This window comes from Eutrigla gurnardus, assembly GCF_963514095.1.
Source record: "Eutrigla gurnardus genome assembly, chromosome: 13".
Lineage (NCBI taxonomy): Eukaryota > Metazoa > Chordata > Actinopteri > Perciformes > Triglidae > Eutrigla > Eutrigla gurnardus.
Window position 1 is genome coordinate 2,815,286 of NC_139936.1, and position 23,114 is coordinate 2,838,399.

A 23,114-nucleotide genomic window follows, 5' to 3' on the forward strand; every position below is an offset into this window, starting at 1 on the left:
CTACATGGCGTTTGCCTGGGGGGGCCCCCAAATCACTAAATCGACCCCAGAACACACAAGTCACGGCTAATGGTGGTCAGACAAAACGGGTGAAATTATTACACCCTGGTTCAGGGGAATAAAGCAGACCAGGTCCAGACTTTACCACCGGGCAAGGCAGCCCACAGCCTGGGGCCACACAACCAACATGTACTGTTAGATACTAAACTGAATTTAGCTCTCCGTGTACTGTGAACAATGACAATGAAACTGAATCTAATCTTAAATATAATAAGCCTTATTGTGTTTTTTAAATTGTCTTAACTGTTTAAAATGTTATTTTGTTGTCTGACCATTAATATAATGGCAATAAAACTACTGCTACTACATACTGTACACCTTTTTAGTATTAATACTTGGATTATTTTAAATACAGTATTAATAGTTATTTAAAGTTATTAAATAAGCTGTATAAGAATTCAGAGGATATCTCAACATAGCGACGAATACTAATTAGCACATCTCCAAAGGAGCTAACGTTGCTAACAGCGAGCAGAGCGCTGACAGAGCTAACGGCTAAGCGGCCACCAATGGGGACAGACACGTTTCCATGACAACAGAGCGGGTCGGCGAGGGTCAAGAAGCGCCCATTAGCAAGCTAGCTAGCTCGCTGGCTAGCCTGAGAAGCTCACATGCTAGCATCGCTAGCGCGGCCGGGCGGCCGCACAGCTTCGCGGTTACTTTGCCAGCGGCACCGTTATTAGTTTTATAAATAAGTAAGATTAAAAAATAACTTACACAAGGTCCGGTCGGCTCGTGCTTGTTGACTCCGCGGGACCCCGGGGGCGTTTCCGGTTGTAATCCGACGTTCGCGTGGCGTTAGCGGGCCAAACATCCGAAGTAAACGGCAGTCAGTGAATCACACTCCACTCTTATCAACAACATGACAACATTCCGAATTTGATATTTGTCACGTTAACGTCGTATTCCGTCTGGATATTCCGAATTAAGACGTGCGTGACGTATGTTATTAGAGTTAGAGGAGCTTTTCAAACATGCGTCTCAATGTGGCGTTTTTACGGCTTTTCGCGACACACGGCCCCTTTACACTTTACGGCCAGCGTCGTGTTTGTAAACAAACCAACTAGCCAACAGACCCCCAATAGAAAAGCCCACAGGTCTGTTCAGAAGGAGAAACCCAGATACTTTTAAGCTTTGTGAAGGATTTGGACATCAACAGGTGTTTTTGCATCCGCAAAAAAATAAAAAAAATAAAACAACAAACATCAGAGACAGAGGGGCACCTTTACTGGATCTGGATCCATGTGGACTCTGGTGTGAAGCTGCTAACAAAGTGAGCTTCTATAATTCAAGGTCAAATTTACAGCTAAGCTAAGTCATCTTAGTAGCTAACTGCATTGGTAGGGACCTGTCAATCAGCAGGTAAGCCCCGCCCCCTAAAGCATCCCCTGCTTTCTGGTCTGGTGGACTCTAAATGGACCATAATGTACTAAATGAACATCATGCTGGATTGAAGAAGACTTGAAACTAGAGATTGAGACCATAAACTCATGTTTACAATGTTTACTGAGATAATACATCAAGAGAGAAGTAGGACCATTTTCTCATAGACTTCTATACAACCAGAGAGGAGTCGCCCCCTGGTGGCCAGCAGAGAGAAGTAGGACCATTTTCTCATAGACTTCTATACAACCAGAGAGGAGTCGCCCCCTGGTGGCCAGCAGAGAGAAGTAGGACCATTTTCTCATAGACTTCTATACAACCAGAGAGGAGTCGCCCCCCTGGTGGCCAGCAGAGAGAAGTAGGACCATTTTCTCATAGACTTCTATACAACCAGAGAGGAGTCGCCCCCTGGTGGCCAGCAGAGAGAAGTAGGACCATTTTCTCATAGACTTCCATACAACCAGAGAGGAGTCGCCCCCTGGTGGCCAGCAGAGAGAATGCCCGTTTAAGGATTTGGCTTCACTTCCAGTCTTCTCTGCTCTCATTTCACATGGCTGATCTAGTTGCTAAAATAATACACACATTTAGATTTGCTGGAAAAATCAGCAAATGTTTCCAAATAACTTAAAACAATAATTCAACAAATGAAGGCACTTACATGCAACATCGAATTTCTTTTATGGCTCCGGAAAACATTTTCCCATAATGTAATAAATGCTTTTTTTTAAGTGTGAAAATGTGTAGTGCTCTGTAAAAGATGAATTTTATGTTTCCTCTATTGCCTCTGTATTAAATTAACTAAATCTAAGACAAAACAGCAACCATGAAATGTGAAGAAACTGAATAATCCGAAACTAGAGTTTGAGAAAGTCTTTATGGAAAACATGATAATTGTCCCCTACAGAGTCATGACTTGGTTACACGCCTAATAATTTAGTTTCAGATTGCTTGTTGTTGTTGAAAGAGGGAAGTAACTGCAGAGTTCTTATTCAGAGTCAAAAACAGGTTTGTAAAAGGTACAAACATGTCGTTATAAATACAAAATGCAGCTGTTGTACACAATTATATGAGAAGGTTGATGCCACTACTACTTCAACCTGCTCATCTAATTTTGGACAAGAAGCATATAATAATAATATGATATAATACAAAATAAGGAGCATCAGAAACCTGTAAGAGTGTTTATTGATGTTAAAAGTAAACAGGTATTCAGCATCAAAGCTATTTCCATGAGCATATATTATTTTTGAAGGCTAGAGGAGCATTTTTATGCCGACCTGAGGTCAAATACAGTCGCTATTAAAAGTGTAAGTGCTACCAATCAGGGCAAATGGGTTTTTCTGGTTAATTGTTTATTTTATTTGTGTTTCTTTTTGCCGTTGTTCACCGATTGGTGAGTCAGTGTGATACGATGTTTATTGTTGCCTTTGGGTGAAGAGCCCAGGGGATTCTGGGTATTACTGTGGAAGTAATTAACAGAGACGGAGGGCTGAGATGATGGCTGACTCCCCGCCTCCATCACACTCATCGTTCTGTTTCCTCGTCATGAGTGCAGAGTAATCTATTACCTTCTGGATTACATGCAAAGATATTTGTTTAGATGCCCTGCTGTTAATCTTCTTACATGTTCAGTGTTGACTCTCAGTTATGTGGTCAGAATGCAGATGATTTTTGATTGAATGTTCTGAAGAGTGAAGCCAAGACTGAAGTTCCTTAAACTGTCGTTCTGTCTGCTGGCCACCAGGGGGCGACTCCTCTCTGGTTGTATAGAAGTCTATGAGAAAATGGTCCTACTTCTCTCTGCTGGCCACCAGGGGGCGACTCCTCTCTGGTTGTATAGAAGTCTATGAGAAAATGGTCCTACTTCTCTCTGCTGGCCACCAGGGGGCGACTCCTCTCTGGTTCTATAGAAGTCTATGAGAAAATGGTCCTACTTCTCTCTTGATGTATTATCTCAGTAAACATTGTAAACATGAGTTTATGGTCTCAATCTCTAGTTTCAAGTCTTCTTCAATCCATCATATGGGTTTTTTCCCCCCCGATTCAGTTTTACTCGGTGAGCAACAAAGTTTCATTTGATTTTAATTTGTGTCGTAAAAGCCAGATGCTCAGAGACGAAACAGAGACAGGTTGATTCCTTCAGTGGGGGGGGGTTAAAGCCAAAAGGGCATCGTCTTCCATTTTGGACGGTGTTGAATTCCATACTGTGTAAGAAATATATGTATGAAGGGAGACACACAGCAAACATCTCCAAGGATTGTGTTTTACATTTTGCCTCAGAGGCATTTAGGTGGAATCAGAGTGTGAAAATGATCTCTCTCTCTCTCTCCCTCCCTCCCTCTCTCTCTTCCTGCCAGGCTTTGACAAAGGGAGCTGCGAGCTAACAGACTTGACAACAAGTGCCGGCGACAGCCATACAAATTAAGGATGACTTATGATGAAGTATTGTGGTCTGAGAGGGAAGAAGCAGGAAGTAGCGGGACTTCATTTGTGTCAGACTAGTAACGACGGTAATGGATTCCTGCGGTCGGGTCGACGCCGTTGCCAAGGTCTCGGAAATTCATGCAGCGAAGACGCAACACAGATTCCCGACCCACGACGGGAGCATGTATTAAATCAAACCTAAACGATTTTTTTAACAATTTTTTTTTTTACATCCTTGTCAAATTTGTGATTGTTGGTCGTTGCTCTCGACCAGAATTTTCCCTCCATGTGCCAAGGAGGCCGATTTCATCCACATACAGTAAATGACCTTTTATTGAGAATGTCAATAGGAGGATCTGGTTACCTACACCGAAAAGGAGAGGGAGGAACTTAATTGCTCCCAGTGAGCGCAGTCTGAGGACTTGATTAGACCTTCAACCACTTCTCATGTTTTTCATTTGTGTGGTGACGACCTTCCTCCTGACTGGAATCAGCCCGGCTCATTCCATGTCCACCGCTCTCTGGAGATTCATGCCCCAGCGACTCCGACCGGCTGCTGATTTCATTCTGCTAAAAGAGGAGGAGAAAAAAAATCTGCTAAAAAAAAACAACAAAAAGGGTTCATTATATCCAGAACCATTCTGAGAAAAAAAAATATTTGGTACAAAAAAACACTTGAATCAAAGGTGCGGCAGCAGAAAACACTGAACTCTCCATCCTGACGATGTGTCACACGTTGCTTTTAACTCACAAAAAAACACACAATTGAATTTGCATATCTACTAATGATATGGTAAAACGTGTTGATGGCCGTCTTCTTTTAAAGCTGCTATTTTTTTATTAGATCAAAGAGCTACAGCCAGAGAGAGAGAGAGAGAGGGGGGGGGGGGGGGGCGGAAATCACAATTATAGCGCTCAACTGACCCACCTGCCATTAGCAAGATGAATTAGTCGGGTCCACGCTAGTGACAACAGCTACAGAGGGAAAATGAACCTGGTGCCTCGTAGACCTGGGCTCCCAGACACCACCAGGAAGTAGACGGGGGCCGCTGGGGCCCCAGAGACCCGGAGAGGGAGAGAAATAAACAAGATAAACACATTTACCGAGGCTGCGATTGTGCAGAAGAGTGATAGGGTTTTACTTCTTGTGCAATAAAATAAATTATGCAGCGCAGATCCACATGCAGCGGTTACACCGCCGCCTCAGCATCTTCAGGTTTAACGCAGAGACACGGGAGACATCTCAGAAAGTATATATAAATGACCCTTGTCTGATACTCTGAGGGCTAATGCCTGCTGAGTAATAAAATACGTATAAAGTGTAGAATCCATGAAAAACACGTGTACACTAGACAGTATTTATGATTCTACGAGTGTTAGAGCATCAGATATCACCCACAATGCAATTCAACACATGGTCCACTACTCCCTATATTCCCTCAACGCCGTAACCTAAACTTCCCAGGATGCAATGTAATCTTTTTGGGTTAGGGTTAAATGTCCGTGTCAGCAGAATCAGTGGAATCCTGGGAAATGTAGGAAGATTCTGTCCACCGTTTGACCTTTAATCCTAAAAACATGAACACTCGTCTTAAAGGGAATAATTCCACTCTTCCAGTCACTGATGCAGGAAGAATTTATGATTTATTATTATAAACCTATGATTGTTTGTTACCAAAAAAAAGATGCTAAATAAAAAATGATAAAGATATTTGTTCATAATAAAGAATAAAGCCGTTCCAGTGTATTTTGACTGATTATTGGGATAAAATCGTGAATCTGAGTCATGAAATCTAATCTGAAACGTGATCTAATGAACGTCCACGTGGCCGATATCTGTACGCCAGTGATCCACGGATGGCATGTAAAATATGACATCACACCAGCGTGAGGTCACCGGTCACCGGTCTCCTAATGACCTCGGGGTTCAGAGCGCCGCCCTCCTTCCCTCCTCTCGCATCCACCCGGCCAACGACCGCCGCATATTCTCATTCTTCTCAGTCAATAGCAAAGATTAAAAGATTAAAAATGTCCTGAAAATGTAAAAATTGTACGACATGTTCCTGTTGACTTTTATACGATGTAAATGCACTACAGTTTTGTTTTTGAATGTTTGTTTGTTGCACATCGTCGACTTAAACGTCCCCCGTGAGACACCAAACCACCAAACCTCGCCGGCCAACCCGCCCCACATCTGTGTTTGTTCTGCTCTGAATCATAGGTGGCCCAAAGCCGTCTTGATAAATAGCTGCTCCGGGCGAGCGCCGTGTATGCTCTCTGACACTATAGGTCACGTAACCTTGTTGTCGGGACTAAGACTAATGCAATGTGAAGTGTCAAGTTATTATACTGGGACTAGACTGCGGAGCGGAACCGCCGCCGTGGCGACGGCACGAAGGTGAAACGAGGAAGGTGAGCGTTAAAAAAGGTCATAAAGAGGAGGAGACGCCAGCTCCTCCACACTAAGTGGCTCTGCTTGGTAGTGAAGAGGGACACGGAGGTTCCTCGCAATCATAATTGGCCGCCACACACACACAATGCTGACTCGTTATGTTGCAACATGAGTCTTCCAGGAAGGGGAATGTGTTTGTTTATTTTTCGGGGGAGATCTAAATAATGCAGTAATAATCCTCAGCGCCGCGTCTCCCGAGCAAATGCCTCAGCACCTGTCACGGATTCTGCTGCACCATGTCTGTCGAGAGGAGTTGCACGGAGAGAAAACATGTTATTATCACAAAGCCGAGTAAACTAAAGTAATTGTCTGCAGATGGCAAAAAAAAAAACACAAAACAAGCCGCAGCTGTTAATACAGTGTGAAACATGAGATATGAAATATAAATGTAGCGGCGAGGGACCGAGAACAAACTGCATCAGACCAGAAGCTAATGACTTCCCATTACGCGGCGTAGCCTATAGCCACGCGGCGGAGGGGATGTGTTGGTAAAAGAAATAAATAAAAATGGTTGTGATGGTTTCAAGAAATTACCAGAATCAAACAGCTGGTTGAGTCTGGGTCGACTTCAGTGAAATTAATCATTTTATTTGTTTTTCTTGCTGAGACATGAATGAGAATATTGATGCTGATTTCTGTCCTCTAAATATAAAACTACAGCCAGCAGCAGCTTAGCTTAGCTTAGCATAAACAGATAGCCACGCTAGGACCTTAATCACCTAGCATGTTGGTACAAGAAGTGTTAAAGTGGCCATTTTACTGGGAGTTATTAGTTATTATTATAGATAAGAAATCAACGTAGTCATGGTGACGTCACACATGGGTTTGTGGTCTACGCTTTTGAAGCTTCGAGTTCGGAATTTTTTTGCAACCAGAGAAGGAAGTGACCATATTTGGACTGTGGAGGAGCGACGGGTGGATCTGATGAACACAACCTTACTGGATCTGAATCTGGTAAATAAACAAAGAGAGAAGTAGGACCATTTTCTCATAGACTTCTATACAACCAGAGAGGAGTCGCCCCCTGGTGGCCAGCAGAGAGAAGTAGGACCATTTTCTCATAGACTTCTATACAACCAGAGAGGAGTCGCCCCCTGGTGGCCAGCAGAGAGAAGTAGGACCATTTTCTCATAGACTTCTATACAACCAGAGAGGAGTCGCCCCCTGGTGGCCAGCAGAGAGAAGTAGGACCATTTTCTCATAGACTTCTATACAACCAGAGAGGAGTCGCCCCCTGGTGGCCAGCAGAGAGAAGTAGGACCATTTTCTCATAGACTTCTATACAACCAGAGAGGAGTCGCCCCCTGGTGGCCAGCAGAGAGAAGTAGGACCATTTTCTCATAGACTTCTATACAACCAGAGAGGAGTCGCCCCCTGGTGGCCAGCAGAGAGAAGTAGGGCCATTTTCTCATAGACTTCTATACAACCAGAGAGGAGTCGCCCCCTGGTGGCCAGCAGAGAGAGAATGACAGTTTAAGGCACTTCAGTGTTGGCTTCACTCTTCAGAACATTCAATCAAAAATCATCTGCATTCTGACCACATAACTGAGAGTCAACACTGAACCAATCGGTGAACAACCGCAAAAAGAAACACAAATAAAATAAACAATTAACCAGAAAAACCCATTTGCCCTGATTGGTAGCACTTACACTTTTAATAGCGACTGTATTTGACCTCAGGTCGGCATAAAAATGCTCCTCTAGCCTTCAAAAATAATATATGCTCATGGAAATAGCTTTGATGTTAGAACAAATCTGAAATGCATGTTTACTTTGTAATATCTACAGTCTTACAGGTTTGGGATGGACAAAGAATGCAATGATTGTTTGTCAGTTTAATTGAATAAAATGGGCCAATGTAGAGCATTTTGAGTCTGAACTTTGCATCCATATTGGCATCTTGAAGGCTTCGAATGCATCCAAACTCACAATAAAACACCTTCTGGAATGTGTGTGTTAGCAATGATCTGCTTTCACTGCGCCTTTTTGCCATTTCTACGGCATAATGACGGAAAGAAGACACCTAAATATGCAGTGAACGCACCGTTTCTCCAGCTTCGAGGAACCAGAGAGTATGACGTAACACATCGGCGTCGGTGTTTAAGTATTAAATAAGTGTTGTAACCTCCAGCAAACCAGAACGACAACTTTCTTTTGCTCGTCGTTCACATTAACACGACTCTTTAAGTGAAGTTGCATCAAAACATGAAGCTTCTTCTTCTGAGCGTTTTTAAATCCCCCTGGTGGCAGGTCGCCCACATTGCACGTCATCAAAACGGCACCTCCTGATCCGGCTTCTAGACTCCCTTTCATTTCTCCTCCTCCTCCTCTGAGACGACCTTCATCGCTGCTCAGAGGAGGATTCTTTTACACCGATGCCGTTGTGAACAATGAGGTTCACGCCGGATCCAAACCTCAAACGTTAGCACGACTTCGCCTCCCGAGCAGCTCAAAGCCGTTCTGAATGTTTGCAGAATCTTTTGATAATCCTCCTCATGTTGTCACCCGTCTTTGAATCGTCCCGCCTCCGGCACCAAAACACGCAGCAAAGCATAATTAAACAGGCCGTTTTATGTTTCTGGGAAAAAAGGAAACATCAGCGACACGAAGTCACAAACATGTTGTCACTTAACGTAGAACTTGTCACTTTATACCTTCTTATATATAAAAGGTTTTGTACGTGAGTTTAGTCTGTTGTCTGGGAGACGGAGTCGATGACCCACATGCCAAATCCTGGATAACAAATCGGTTCAGCCGCTTTATCTTTTTTCCAGAAGTTGACAAGAGGATCATTTGTTTTTTGGATGTCAGGATGTAAATCCAAGCCGAGACAAAGAGATGAAGGAGACTGAAGTCACATGTTACACTTCCATCGTCAAGCCTCTGGGAGACCAACATTTATTTAAAAAAACAAATCCTGCATAATAATAAAAACTAAAATAAACTTAATCTATATAGCACCTTTCATCCATTGAACTATATATTGGTTTGATTTATTCCAACGAGACGTCACCGGACTCTAATTCTCCGTGTGAATTACAGCTGCCTTAGAAACTCTCTTAAACCATCAAAACACTTACATTCAACGTTTCTTCCCAGAATGCATTGCGTGACTAAAAAATGCATTTCTTCCTCAGGAAACATTTGCAAATTTAAAAAAAGTGTATAATGTTATATTTAGTTATTGATCTTTAATTAAAATGTTTATATGAACTGCTTCTACATTATTACATCACAATCATAGACGAAGAAGACGGCACCGGGACTACGATTTTGAAGCCTCCAGTTTTGGACATCTTGTTTTTTTTTGCAACCAGAGAAAGGAAGTGACCATATTTGGACTGTGGAGGAGCGACGGCTGGATCTGACAATCAGCTTCTAGCTGCTCTGAGAGTCGAGGAGTTCGCTGTCCGATGACACTAAAGCTAAATTAGAAACCTGAAATGAACGCAGCCTTTGATCTGAATAACGTTACGACGTGTTTATTGAATTCGTCTGGTGTTTGTGTGTGAGAGACAGACGCAGAGAAAATGACGGCTCTTTTTTTGTGTTGTTTTTCTCTTTTCCGTGACTCGTGTCAGAGTATCTGAGCAGCACAAAGGCAGCTGACACGCGTCTGCTAAGAGGTGCGGCGAACATCTGTCTGCTGTCACTCGCCTTCACCGCTCACGCTCGCCAACCGCCACGATAAGCCGAGATGAGGCTGTGCGACTGTAAAGCAGAAACACCGGCCAAATGGGCTGAGAGGAGAACTTACAGTAAAGATGTACGTGAGGTGTGTGTGGGATCAAACGTTAATTAACTCGGCTGTTTTAAGCTCAGAGGCCACTCAGGACTCCTCGGTAATGGGAGTCGGTGCCGTCCGAACAGATCAGAGCTCCATTATCCTCCTCTGAGTAAATCAAAGTACTGTACACCACTCAGGCTTTATGAGGACTACGCAGGAATCAATATGCAGACGGGATTTCTTCCAGAAGGAATTAAAACGGCACGTTAACCGGATCTGATGAGGGGCATCGCAATGGATTTCAGGATATTTGTGTAAATATATGAACCCAGAAACACAAAACACAACATCCTGACGAAGAAAGTAGATCAATTAAACACATTCTTTGGGTGATTCTGTTTAAATAAAGCACATAATAGATATCAGCATCCCAGGACCCTCCAGGAGGAACCCAGGACCCTCCAGGAGGAAACCAGGACCCTCCAGGATGAACCCAGGACCCTCCAGGAGGAACCCAGGACCCTCCAGGAGGAAACCAGGACCCTCCAGGAGGAACCCAGGACCCTTTGCATCAGGAGGAACCCAGGACCCACAAGGAGGAACCCAGGACCCTCCAGGAGGAACCCAGGACCCTCCAGGAGGAAAACCCAGGACCCTCCAGGAGGAACCCAGGACCCACCAGGAGGAACCCAGGACCCACCAGGAGGAACCCAGGACCCACCAGGAGGAACCCAGGACCCTCCAGGAGGAAAACCCAGGACCCTCCAAGAGGAAACCAGGACCCACCAGGAGGAACCCAGGACCCATCAGGAGGAACCCAGGCCCACCAGGAGGAACCCAGGACCCACCAGGAGGAACCCAGGACCCTCCAGGAGGAAAACCCAGGACCCTCCAAGAGGAAACCAGGACCCACCAGGAGGAACCCAGGACCCATCAGGAGGAACCCAGGCCCACCAAGAGGAAACCAGGACCCTCCAGGAGGAAACCAGGACCCACCAGGAGGAACCCAGGACCCATCAGGAGGAACCCAGGCCCACCAAGAGGAAACCAGGACCCACCAGGAGGAACCCAGGACCCACCAGGAGGAACCCAGGACCCACCAGGAGGAACCCAGGACCCACCAGGAGGAACACCAGGACCCACCAGGAGGAACTCAGGACCCTCCAGGAGGAACCCAGGACCCTCCAGGAGGAAAACCCAGGACCCTCCAGGAGGAACCCAGGACCCACCAGGAGGAACCCAGGACCCATCAGGAGGATCCCAGGCCCACCAAGAGGAAACCAGGACCCACCAGGAGGAACCCAGGACCCATCAGGAGGAACCCAGGACCCACCAGGAGGAACCAAGGACCCATCAGGAGGAGCCCAGGACCCCCCAGGAGGAACCCAGGACGAACCCAGGACCCACCAGGAGGAGCCCAGGACCCTCCAGGAGGAACCCAGGACCCACCAGGAGGAACCCAGGACCCACCAGGAGGAACTCAGGACCCTCCAGGAGGAACCCAGGACCCACCAGGAGGAACCAAGGACCCACCAGGAGGAGCCCAGGACCCCCCAGGAGGAACCCAGGACCCACCAGGAGGAAACCAGGACCCACCAGGAGCAACCCAGGCCCCTCTGCATCAGGAGGAACCCAGGCCCACCAAGAGGAACCCAGGACCCCCCAGGAGGAACCCAGGACCCACCAGGAGGAAACCAGGCCCCTCTGCACCAGGAGGAACTCAGGACCCACCAGGAGGAAACCAGGACCCTCCAGGAGGAACCCAGGACCCACCAGGAGGAACCCAGGACCCTCCAGGAGGAACCCAGGACTAGGGTTGTCACGATACCAGAATTTCAGTAGTCGATACCAATACCTGTGAATTTCCACGATTCTCGATACTAATTCGATACCACAATTTAAAAACAACAACAACAGGACCCATGTACTTTTAAATTCACTAATTTATTGAAAACTGCTTCAAACTGTCTATTTAACACCACTGTGCTTTAAGATCTTTTTGCACAGAATTTAAATTGCAGTACCAGCTGCCAACAGACCTATAGTCATCCAGTATAAAAACAAACAATACTGTGCTTATAAGGCACTTTTTGCATGTCGGCTTGTTTGAATCAAGAATTGCTCCGGATTCATCCGCCTCGAATGCAAAATATTTCCACACGCGACTCTTCGCACCCGTCTTGTTGACGAGCCGACGTGTTGTGCTTTCGCTCCCACCTGCTGAAGCCATTTTTTTCGAAGTTTTCTTCTTCAGCGCCGCTTACTGCTCTGTGCTGCTCACACGCGTATACTGCCCCCGTCAGTTCCGCCAAGAATCGACACGGCTCGCCGAGTGAAAAGTTGTATATTCGGTTCTGACGTTACCAGAAAAAAGCAAGTATCAAATTATTTTTTTCGTGTCGGCATCGAATTGGTACCGAAGTATCGGTTCTTGTGACAACCCTACCCAGGACCCACCAGGAGGAACCCAGGACCCACCAGGAGGAACCCAGGACCCACCAGGAGGAACTCAGGACCCACCAGGAGGAACCCAGGACCCACCAGGAGGAACTCAGGACCCACCAGGAGGAACCCAGGACCCTCTGCACCAGGAGGAACCCAGGACCCTCCAGGAGGAACTCAGGACCCATCAGGAGGAACTCAGGCCCCTCTGCATCAGGAGGAACCCAGGCCCACCAGGAGGAACCCAGGCCCTCCAGGAGGAACCCAGACCCACCAGGAGGAACCCAGGCCCCTCTGCACCAGGAGGAACCCAGGACCCACCAGGAGGAACCCAGGCCCACCAGGAGGAACCCAGGCCCCTCTGCATCAGGAGGAACCCAGGACCCTCCAGGAGGAACCCAATCTCGGACACTCGGACTAGGCGACTCGTGGTGATGTCACGGAGGCTCTCAGGACGCAGTAACGACTCGCTAAGTGAACAACAGACACTAATCCTGTTTTTAAGTCACTTTGAGAGTGAAGAACAGAAACGTGCAGCTCGTGAATCCCGTTTGAACTCTCCAAGGATTCAATTTAGCGACGGTGTGATGCAATTACAGCGTTTCACGTTGTAGAGTGAACAATCTCACACGGGTGTGTGCACAACGCTCCACCAGCTATAAATCAACCCGCGAAAGAATTACATTTTATATTTAATCTAATATGAACTCTACCTTAATAATATAAATGATATCTTTCTCTAATTTAATTGGCACCAGCTATGTGCATATCGCTAATGTAATTCTGGATTTCCATATTTAATGATGCATGCTTTTCACTGTGAATTTTACTTAGAAAATGTCGCCTTTAATGAACCTTGGAAAAATCTCTAATAGGCATAATCTCAGAAAATGTAACTTCTTTATTTAAAAGGTTCTGGAGGCCAATATTGCTGAGTGCAGTACTTAAATCCAATAGTTGAAGTCTTGGGGAGGCAAATGCATCTATTTGTGAAGGAAGAATGAGCAAATAGATTGTAATTTAAATGGCAGAGTGGAGCAGCAGTCGACTTCCAACCAAACAAAAAACACTTTCATAAATGCTGCGGACGGAAATATGCAAAGACACACTCGCATGTTATTAGAAAATAATAAAGCAGCATGAGAACGGAGCGTCGTGATGCGTTCAATGTGGAAGGAAATGATGAAACGCTGCAAAAATCCATTAATAACAACACAACAAAGTTGGATGTTGAGTCGTGTAAAGTGAATATTTGCTTCTTAATTTATAATACTATGAAAGTGAAGTACCGTGCATGTGGACGGGTGTGATACAGGATAAAGACGTGATTCAGAGAAAAGGTGTTGAATGAAGTCCTCGCTGGTTGAGTGGACAAATGTGCTCTCTGGGGAAAACGTCTGTTACATCTCTTTCCTGTCAGCCGGCGATCCGTCGGAGTCACAACAAACACAGAAACCTGGCGTTCAGACGATCTGGACTCCAGTAGAAGTACACGTGTAAAAGTACACGCTCTGACATGTACTCAAAGTAAAAGTATCCCTATGAAGGACATTTCTACTGGCTGTTTTATTTACAAAGCTACTTGAATCTTGTTTCATATTCATTATAAAAAAAAGGATGCATTAAAACAAAAGTGTATTTTGAAAATGTGAAGAGTAGAAAGTACAGATTTGTTGTAACATGTAGAGGAAAAGCAAAGAGTAAATAGTCAAGTACAGATACTTGAAAATGCTACTTATTTGTACTTTGTTACTTCCAGCTGAAAACACGGGAATGAAGAACTCTGCTGAGCAAATGAGAATAAATGGATGTCAATGTCAACGTGAGGCAGCCTCTCTGCAACACACACACACACACACACACACTCAGACACACACACACACACTCAGACACACACACACACACACACACACACACAGACACACACACACACACTCAGACACACACACACACACACACACACACACACACACACACACACACACACACACACACACACTCAGACACACACACACACACTCAGACACACACACACACACACACACACACACACACACACACACACACACACACACACACACACACACACACTCAGACACACACACACACACACACACACACACACACACACAGGTGGCTGACATTTCGGTTGATTGCGATAACCGCGTCGGCTGCACGCGAGCTGCTAACCGGGTTAAATCTCCACCTTCGATCCGCCGCATGAAACCTATATTTGTACACATTTTTGTGTTTTTTTCCTACCCTCGATGTGGAGGAGGAAGAAGGAGACGAGGAGAAGACGAGGAAGGAGACACAGAGGAGACGATTAAGGGGACACAGAGGAGACACAGAGGAGACTCAGAAGGAGACACAGAGGAGACTCAGAAGGAGACGGGGAAGGAGACGGGGAAGGAGACACGGAGGAGACTCAGAAGGAGACGGGGAAGGAGACGGGGAAGGAGACACAGAGGAGACACAGAGGAGACTCAGAAGGAGACACAGAGGAGACTCAGAAGGAGACGGGGAAGGAGACTCAGAAGGAGACGGGGAAGGAGACACGGAGGAGACTCAGAAGGAGATGAGGAAGGAGACGAGGAAGGACAAAAAGCAAAGCAGCAGCTGTTGTCATGAAAGCAAAAAGGTTTATTCATGTTTTGAAATCACACAACTACCACAAGGAAGACTTTTCAGTCCAGGGTGTAGTCTGGTTAGAAAGTAACACTAAACATCTGGATACATCAGAATCACTGCCACACATCGTTGTCATGACCGCTTTTTATCTGTTTTTTTTTTTCAGTTTCAGAATCACATACAATAGAAAAAAGAGAAAAAGAAGTTTGAACCCTGTTGAACAGAGCTGGAAATGTACAGTTCTGAATACTGAAACCTCTATGCATTACAGTTTTATAGTGAGTTTTTTCATCTCCCCCGGCCCCTCCCCCTCCCTCCCCCCCCCCCTCCCCCGCAATGATTTAGTAACAAGATGAGCAACATTCAAAATGTTTTTTTTTCTTCTTCTTCTTCAGTATTTACAACAGTTTCACTGTTTGGTGTTAATTTATCAACAATGTTCATCAACAACTTCCTCTTCCTCACCCCGCCCCTCCCCCCTTACACCCCCCCCCACTCTTTTTCACGTATTAATATTGTTAATTTTTTTTATTTCGGTGTTTTAAAGTTGCGGTAGGGCAACAGCATTTTATTAAAAGATTAAAATATACATTAGATTACATAGAGAGATGGAGAGTTTACAGTGTTACAGGATGTAATCAAAAATAACTACGTAAAAAAACAAACATTAAATAAGAGAGGGGCGGCGGTGACGTGGTTCAGAGGTAGTAAGTGAAGCACTCTAAGCTACAGAAACGGTGGAGATGATTGGATCGGATGGAGTTCAATGAGGTAATAAAGCTGCGTTTTGATTAGTGGGATGTATAATTACTCTTAAGCTATATTATGTACAACTTTTCCTGTGTAACGGGGGGCGGGGGAATGATATACTGTGGGGGGATTTGTTGATAAGTAGTATAAAAAAAAGAAAAAAAGAAATGTTTACATATGTACACACTAAACATCAAATTATAAAATATGGAACGTGTCATGTTATTGTCAAGCCATCAATCATCACAGTCCGTGAAGTTCGGATCGCCGTTTCCTCCCGCTAATGTACGCGGCTGTAAGGCGGCGGGAAAAAAATAAATCTTGAACGTAACTACAAAGCTGCCACCGAGCTGTCAGCGGCAGCATTGTCGAGTCGCCGGACAAGATTGCAAAAGCACATTACAGTCAAAGAAACAGCTGCTTTGAATCTATGTGTGTGTGTGTGTGTGTGTGTGTGTGTGTGTGTGTGTGTGTGACGGACTGAAAGAGAAAACCAATTATCGGAATGGGAGCGGCGATTCAATCGTGACTCAGAAAAACGAGCGTTTCTTTGAAGAGTTCGGATCGTCCTGAAAGTTTTGACGGAAGGTCACATGACGGCTGTTTTTTTTGTTTTGCGTGCTTCCTCCTTACGACAGACAGATGATAAAACTAAAGAAACGACGACCAGGAAAACACGTAATGATGGTGTGTGTGTGTGTGTGTGTGTGTGTGTGTTGTCAGTGTCCGGGTCCAGCTCCAGGAGCGGATCAAGTCGAGGTATCGGAGTGCACACTTCCGGGTCCTTCTGTCAGAGAGATCACAGAAGACGGAGTCGCCGCATCGTGCCATCCCCCATTAGCCTGAGACACAAAAAAAACATCGGGATTACAAACTGTGACACGACCTCGGTGCATTTCCCCCAAAATGCAACACAATACCAGACCGTCCCGACCAATAGGAGCGGCCGACAGCTTGTCGCTACATATTCTGCTGTCAGTCAGGGGGAGGGAGGAGGGGGAGGGGATCCGGCTGGGTGAGGAGGTGGGGGAGCTGAGTGGAAGTGACAAGGCAGGGCCTCTCCGAAGAGACGCCAGCCTGACTTTGCTGCCTTGCTCCAGGGCTGACCTAGCCTTTACTGGATCCGCAGCGTCACCGCCCGACCAAGCTAAAGGTTAGTCTATGCTAATAAATCTAACTTCATATCCCAAAATACTCCCATCTATCTTTCCTGTGTGTGCTTTTTGTTTTTCCGAGTCTCCGTCGTCACGGCGACTCGGCCGGCTTGCTGGTCTGGTTGGGGGATCGGTGCCGGGACTCTGGCGATGCAGAGCCGCGGTGTGGATGCAGGCGGCGGTGGAAGTGAGAAACCTCGTGAGGAAGTGGAAAGCAGCTTGACGCTGGTCGGAGCTGACAGGTCTGAAGAGCTCAGAGCGACGAGCTCCGAGAAGACGGCACCGCGAGCATCGGACGCCCCGACGCCGTTAATTCTTCTCCACATTAATATTTATTATCTGCATATCTAAAACCTTTGTTTTTGATGCTGAAGCTGGACGCTATATTAGACTGTGATAACAATATAAAGAGAAATCGCTTCCTCTCTATATGTTCATCCTCCCTCACCACAGAAATTAATCTTTACTCCGACGGCTTCAGATCAGATAGTTCGTATCAAAGTTCATCACGTGTTCCTATTTTATCACAAAGATAAGGAGACGGGGGGATTCTGTGAAGCATTTAAAGTCAAACAAACTTATGATGTTTCCAGGGTTCCTACACCTTCCAAAGTCAAATTCAAGCACTTCAAGGTGCATCTCCATGCTTTTCCAGCCCCTTCCAGCTGTGGTAAACTCCATCTTTGTATCAATCCAATGGTCAGTATTCAGTCTACTTATTATGTCACTTGTTCATCACATTAAATGAGATGTTATTGTCCTCTAAACAACCAACATGATGTTTGGAGACAGCTTTTTACAGAAGGACCACAAATGAAAGGAAAACTAATTCCACTAACAGATCCACAGAAATATAATCACCAACTATTTTCATCATCTGTTCATCATCAAAAGGCATTTTTCATAAAGAAATGTCAGAAAATGCTGTTTTCAGTCCCTCAAATATGGAGATCTTCTTTTCTCTGTTCTATCATAGATGTCATCACATACAACACACATTTCAAGACCTTTATTCTAAATCCAAGCACTTTTCAAACCTTGAAAACACCACACTAACATTCAAGTGTTAAGGTAACAAATGACACTAAAGGGAGTTTAAAGCGTGGTACTCACGTTCAACCCGTGTGGACTGTACATGGTGTTCCCCCCGACAGCATCACTGTATCCTGCCGTCTGACTGATAACATGGCGCAGGGTATCCACCTGAGGGGACAGACAAGGGGGACGGCCGGTCAGCTGGACGTCTCGCTGCAGCTCAACACCAAACATGCTGACTAGTGTTAACCAATCACAACGGGGGTCCCATTCCTAACGAGGCTAAGACTCCTCTAACGAGACGACAACAAAAAGGCCGATGACATCACTAGCATGCTCAGACCTGCTACGTTATAAAGCGTTAACTAACTGCAGCAACATTGACGTGACTTTAAATCGTTGTGTTAAACTTTACAAAATGGAAGACATCACCAACAGACAGTAACGAGATGAGACAGGAAGATAGCCGTGTAGGAAACAGGGGAAGAAGAGGGGGGGGGGGGGGGGGGGGACACGGTACCAAAAACCCAATACCAACCCAAGAGTTCAAGTCAAAGCCAAATGCATTCAGAGAAATGTTTTGACTTCAGGCGTTTTGGAATCGTAACCAGGATAAACTGCTTTGCGGCGTGAGAGCGGTGTGGGGTGGGATTATATTTTGGCTGCCAAAATATTCCATCCAAAGCGAAATAGTCAGTGAAACACTTGAGCCAATCGCCGTGGTGATTTGAAGTTCCCTCCCGACTGCTGGAGCAGCGGAGGCGTTTGTTCTAATGTTTGGTTTAACATGTGTTCAGACTGCACTGTGGATGGCTCAGTACACAGGCAAGACAAGGAACAGCTCTGCACCGGTGGTCAGGAACTGCCCCCCGGGGTATCGGGGGTCCTACCTGTGACTGTACATTGGCTCCGACTTGTGCCCCTTGGTAAGAATCCCCATTCAGACTCTGCATGCTCAAGAACATGTCCCCAGAGTGTGGGAGGTTAAAAGAACCTGAAGAACCTGGAAAGGGAGGATGTAAGTAGCTGAATACATGAGACGGCTAGAGAAAAGGGGGGAGACGCACACCACACACACACACACACACACACACACACACACACACACACACACACACACACACACACGTCCGCCACACAACAACAGTGAGGAAGACTCCCATGAAGCAGGCAACTACAGGAGCGAGGAGGGGGAGCAAAGAAACCAACAGAAGATGTGCAGGGAGACTGAAGAGCATCTTTTTTACAAATGCAGGAGACACAAATGAAAATCACACCACATGGGTGGGGTTGGAGGGGTGGGGTGGGGATGGGTGGGGGGGGCAGTTCTATATGTGGTTGGTCGCCTAAGCTCCCAATTGTTCCACATGGCCTACTTCCAATCTAGCGTTGGCGGGGAGGTATCACATGGTAAATGACAAGGACAATAAGAAGCTTATGAAAAGACCAGTACCAGTAAACATGTTGGTTAAAAGAGTGTTTTTGCTCTCGGCAGAATCCAGCTGAAACTCTTCGTCTTTCATCTGGAATCCTGGGTGCAAGAAAAAGGGGACCACTTCATAAAGCTTACCAAATCCCAGACGGGGGTCACACCTAGTCCACACTCTCTCAACAGTACAGTACTCATGAAAACCGGACTAAGGATTAAAGCACGCCCTCCCTTTCAGGCCTCATTATTTGGTTTCATTCAATATGAACTGCATTTAATGCCGCTTTCATATATATATTTATATATATAATGTAGGTAAAATGCTCCCAGCAATTATTTTATTTGCCACTAACACTCTGCGGGACTACACATTACAAATGACAGGAAGTTGACAGAAAGTCAAGGGAAAACAAATCCCTTCTGAATTTTTTTTTGTTGCCAAAAATACATGTGTTCTTGGTTCACAAGTCAGGAAGGCTTTCTGCATGAGTTTGCTTGGCATCAAGCGTCTTCTAGACAGGAGACGCTGTGATCCCCGAGCTGGGAGCAGAGCCTGTCACTCTGGTGTGTGGAGGCTGCATGAGAGAGTGAGGCGGGTAAAGGGCTGAGGTGGAGGGCAGAGCTGCTCTGTTTGCTGTTGTTGTTGTTGTTGTCTATATGCAGGAGTGCCTACCGGAGTTGGGTGTGGTGGGGGAGTTGGCCTGGCTGTTCTGCACTGCAGCGGCTGCAGCGTGTGCTGCATTTACAGCAGTCTTGGCGGCATACAGGTTGGCCTCTTCCTGAAACTTGCCGATATTTTTCTTGTAGCGGATCCGTTTGTTGCCAAACCAGTTGGATACCTGTGTGGTAGAGCAGAAGGAGGAGGAGCAGAGGAGTCAGACGTCAAGCAGCCACAGCACCGTGCACCGAGCAGTGTGATTGTTTCAAGATGTCACGTTTGGGTCCATCAAGTACCCAATCCCCAGCCCCGGCAGCAGCGTCCGCCGGGTACACCGGCTAATTAAGCCATAATCAGGAGCCACTTGTGTCTTCTCATGGATGGGAGCATGACATGCTCTCAGTTCTGTCTCCTGACAAAACCAAAGCACAAGGGGCTTCCTACTGCACACACTTAAGTCAACGGAGTCTATATATATTTATTTACTTCTCACATCATTTCCCCTTCAGTGAAATACATTAAACGTTCATATTTTTACCCTCTAAAGAACGCTCGCTGATTCCAGATCAGCGAGTCTCCGTGATTGACATCACATGCAAAAACACAATTAGTTAATTTAAGGGAATCTATATTTAAAAAGGGGGCAAAGTAATGTCAAATTTCACATTAATATAAAAACGGAAAACATAGTTTGTTAAATATTTGATTGCTTTTACCACCTTATCATCTAATAAACAATCTGCCTTAATTAACGGTGGCCTGGGTGGCTTTCAGTTTCAAAATAACACAACGTTAATACAGCAAACACTCACTCACTGTGTGTGTGTGTGTGTGTGTGTGTGTGTGTGTGCAACTTTTTGTTTGTAATTATAAAAAGCAACTTTTAGGAGGTGGATGTGAAGCAGTGAATACAGACAATCAAGGCAGTCGGTGTTAATTGATGCGTTTCGAGAGGAAAAAAACGAAAGCATTTTCTGCGAGTGGACTCGAAGGAAGCGGCGAGAACAAAGATTTAGAGCCGTCGAGTCGAAGCGATCATTCAGACGGTGAAAAGTTGTGCGGGTCCAAACGGAGGCGCTGCAATAACAGCAGAATAATAATGAGATGATGCTGGTTTTTTTAATGCTTCTATAAATTAGAGCGTCTTGTCGCTGCCCCCCCTCTCAGGCCTCGCAGCCCCTCGGCTGGACCAGCCAAAGAGCAGCTGCCCCTAATGACGCTTTATTTAATTTCCACCCATGTGCTTAAATTTTAATATCCCCAGCAGCCCGCCAATGCTGCAGCGTTAAAAAAAAAAGAAAAAACCCGACTGGATTTGCAGGACATCAGATCATTTCTACCCTGCACGTCTCTCTGCTCTAAATCTTTAATATCTAGGCAATTAAAATTAATGACCATTCAGGCGAAGCCCACTGTTGGCAGGGTTTCCTTGACATCAATTGTTTGATGGGTTTACCTAGAGGTTAAACTAACAAGCAAGGTTTAATTGGAAGCAATGAAAGCCCTGGCCATCATCCTTTTTGCTTAACCTGCTTGTAGTGGATTGTCGAGCCGGAGACGAGGCGGCGCTCGTCTCTCCGACGGCCCGGAGTGTCCACAAACCCCCCGGATCATAAAAACACAGCTCATCAGTCTCTCTTATTTCACTAAATCTTCATGCAAACACGATATGAGACACAACTACATGTATTAAAGTGTCAGTTGGGGAAAGACGTATTTGTATCATTAAATCCGAAAGTTGCAGATTTTCCTTTTTTTTTTTAACCAAATACAGCAGTGATGCATGCTAATTGTCCACTAATGTTAAAATGTGGTTATTTCATAAGCGTGGAACTGTTGAATAATACACTTTTTGTGTGTGTTATGAGCGTATTCTGCCACTACATGGTGTTACGAGCCTCTCCTGCCCAGTGAACTCTGGCTGCAGTGATTCTCGGGTTCAGCTAAATATTGAACAGACGCATGGCACTGTGAGGTGCGGAGCACAACCCAATCTACAGAACTAATTCCCTTTTATCTTGTGGCAGGCCATGCATTCAATTGACTCCTATGTGTGGTGGAGAGCCAGGTTGTTGAGATTGAATTACCTGACATCAGCACTGAAAGGCAGCGGTTGTATAATGACCGCGCCGACTCCTTGCAGGAGCACGATAGCGCTGGAGAGGCCGGCGAGCCCTGCTTAATAATTCAAACTATTTCACCCTTTTTCAGGTCAATACTGCTCGCAAATCAATGGAGGGCAACGCGCGATCCGTCTATGATCTCAATATATCTGAGATTACCGCGCCCGAAGCTTTAAATACAAATACAAAAGGTGGTCTCGCTGGCTGTGATACCATCAATTATACAGGCGGCATTAATAATGAACGACAGCTCAAGTCTCAGCTTCTCTAAAGTCACTGCCGTCTGAAATATTGAAACGTGTCACTCAGGAGAAAAATGTAAGCGATGGAAATGGAGTCTCTGCCGTAAGTGTTGAACCGCTGGCACACGTGTGACCCGGGCAGGAACCGCAGCCGGCCAATCACGGGCCTCGATTTGGGAGGAGTGACAGAGGGAATCAGACAGACGCGCTGACGTGGATTTCTTGGGTTGGCGGTGATCACTATGACTGAAACACTCAGGTAGATCTCCTGACGTTGTTTACATCAGCGATGATGCATCGATGGGAATGTGCGGACCGCTCACGACGGAGGTTTTTTACTTAATGAACTGTTTGTGTAATCAACAATGCCTGCACATTTTTAATATATTTATATATATATGAAATATGTTTTAAAAATGACTTCTCTGAGACCTGCGAGGAGCGGCGGCGGTGGCGACGGCGAGGGATAACACACTCCTCCTTCATGGCGAAGCCCCCCCCGACTCTGTTACTCACTTAAAATGAGCCAAAGCACTAAGAATAAGTCAATAAGAACGTCTGCCGTGGCCTCCGCCGGTCCAGGACTACGCCACTAATGGGGCCT

The 23,114-nt window shown here is 45.7% G+C and overlaps 1 protein-coding gene across 8 annotated transcripts in view; it reads right to left on the minus strand.

Moving 5' to 3' along the window:
* Positions 1-15,621: 15,621 nt before the first annotated feature.
* The window catches only part of LOC311022602 (pre-B-cell leukemia transcription factor 3), a 55,267-nt gene continuing 47,774 nt past the window's right edge, over positions 15,622-23,114 (minus strand). For 4 of the 8 annotated variants that reach the window (XM_084023977.1, XM_084023975.1, XM_084023978.1 and 1 more), the window contains 5 exons: positions 20,161-20,326; positions 19,512-19,589; positions 18,949-19,061; positions 18,137-18,226; positions 15,622-16,711 (listed from right to left, as the gene is read on the minus strand). In XM_084023977.1, the coding sequence (XP_083880103.1) occupies positions 16,619-16,711; positions 18,137-18,226; positions 18,949-19,061; positions 19,512-19,589; positions 20,161-20,326 (540 nt within the window). In that variant the 3' untranslated portion in view covers positions 15,622-16,618. The remainder of the gene's footprint in view (positions 16,712-18,136; positions 18,227-18,948; positions 19,062-19,511; positions 19,590-20,160; positions 20,327-23,114) is intronic. The other 4 variants (XM_084023979.1, XM_084023981.1, XM_084023980.1 and 1 more) reach the window with 2 other exon arrangements.